The sequence below is a fragment of the Nanorana parkeri genome, unplaced genomic scaffold (assembly GCF_000935625.1).
Source record: "Nanorana parkeri isolate BGI_ZX_2015 unplaced genomic scaffold, ASM93562v1 scaffold100, whole genome shotgun sequence".
NCBI classification, from domain to species: domain Eukaryota; kingdom Metazoa; phylum Chordata; class Amphibia; order Anura; family Dicroglossidae; genus Nanorana; species Nanorana parkeri.
The window spans coordinates 480,545-482,410 of NW_017306368.1; the positions used below are offsets into that span (position 1 = coordinate 480,545).

A 1,866-nucleotide genomic window follows, 5' to 3' on the forward strand; every position below is an offset into this window, starting at 1 on the left:
GGGAGTTGTGTTTTGTTTAGTTTTTTTCTTTCTACAATTGAGGGGGCCTCGGGGGAAACATTATCAAATATATTTATCAAAACTGGCTGCCATGCACAGCTGCTACAGATTTTGTCTGCTCCAATCGGCTTCTCTCTATTTCTCTATTTTCAAATCTTAACTGAGCAAACTGAAGAGAGATGCTGATTGGTTGCCCTGGGCAACTGCTCCAGATTTTGATAAATTTCTCCTCAGTGTCTCTTTCTGCAGCCTCTGTTCTAAATGAATGGGAAGTGGCATGTGCACATAAAAAGCTGTTACTGAATGTAAGTTAACGTGAAAAGGACTTTATTCACCTGGGTGCTTACGTTTTTGAAGTTTTGGATGTTAAACAGACATGCAGGTAGTGTATTTTGCATCTTATCAAGTAAAGTTTCATTAAGCCCCTGCTGCTCCCTTTCTTATTTAGAATGACATTTTATGTTTGGTCTGTGGTAATATACATTACCACAGACCATATTTATAAATGTATATTTGTAGAAGTTATTTACAGTAGTAACACTGCTTTTTTTCCCTGCATGGTTCATCTGAACCAGTCCTGGGGCATTACAGTGTTGTCTAAGTTTTGTTTGCTCCGCGACTTCCATGCATGCTGTGTTTTGTGTATCCGTAGAGAACACATTTTTGTGCTTACCATACTCTTCCTGTGCTTCGTTTGCAGCGACATACAGCTCAGCTACGAGAAGAGCTCTTAAAGCTCCAGTGCCCTGAAGGCTTGGACCCAGATGTTGATGAGCCTACAGAAAAATGCCTTGCAACAGCAAGCTGTGAGGAGACCACACTGCACGAACAGGCCAAACCCAGCAGCAGTAAAGACAGCGCCAGTGACTTCAAATTCTGAGCTGCAGCGGCTCGGACTTTACCACAAACAGGCTTTGAAGCACAGCCAAATATGTCCATATTTGTATGTAAGAAGCTAATTATGTAATAGTTAATGAAGCTAAAACTATAATATGCCCTTAAGGATATACAGTTTAATTCAAGATGATCTTTTACCTGTAAAAGAGTGTAAACTTTTTTTGTGCTTTTATTTTTTCAGTTGTGAGAACCACTGATTGGTATGTTTAGAAATTGTAAACAAGAAAATGGCAAAGTCACTGAAATAAGGGAAAAAGTTCCTTAGGAGAGAATGTTTACTGAATGTTTTTTTTTCTTTTTACCGCTAGAAAGGGGGTTGTAACAAAAAATATATATTGGTCATTCTTATTACTATTTAAAGACTGCAGATTTTCACAGAATTTGATAGATTTTGGCCATACCTTCATTCTCATTTTTGATTTCTACAGAAAACTTCTGCATTCTTCAATAAACCTTAAACAAATATGCTCCCTGTTAAATGAATACTGGGTACATTTTTCCGTTTTTTTAAAAGAATAAATCTACAAGGAAAAGATCTTAGAACTGGAGACTTGCTCTTGTAAGACTGAATTTATCACAGTCTTTGTTTCATTTGATGCACACGAAATAAACGGACATGGTTTTACCTTCAGCTCTTGTGCACCTCTAGCTTCATGCATCTGTCACATTTCCTTGATTGTGTTTTGAATTTGTGTTGCCAGAAGTCTGTAAATAAGAGGAAATTATTCATAGATTTCATCAAGATGTTTTGTGTCTTTATTAATTTCTGAAAAAAACTCTTATGCATGCTTTTTTGTTTTGGGTTTGTTTGTTTTTTTGTAACTACTTTAGTTTCTGAAACAGTACAAAAACAAGGCAAAAATGCATAGTCAACGCTGTTGCAGGCACATTACAGCACCCGAAAAGGAAACCTTGCAGGTAGCAATATGTAGTTATAACATTTGTTACATTTTGGTGGCAGTACCTTTT

At 36.8% G+C, this 1,866-nt stretch overlaps 1 protein-coding gene across 1 annotated transcript in view; it reads left to right on the plus strand.

Moving 5' to 3' along the window:
• BIRC6 (baculoviral IAP repeat containing 6) overlaps positions 1–1,658 on the plus strand; it is a 258,916-nt gene extending 257,258 nt beyond the window's left edge. The window contains exon 76 of the mRNA XM_018552891.1: positions 701–1,658. Coding sequence (XP_018408393.1) covers positions 701–880 — 180 coding nt within the window. The 3' untranslated portion in view covers positions 881–1,658. The remainder of the gene's footprint in view (positions 1–700) is intronic.
• The last annotated feature ends 208 nt before the right edge of the window (positions 1,659–1,866 follow it).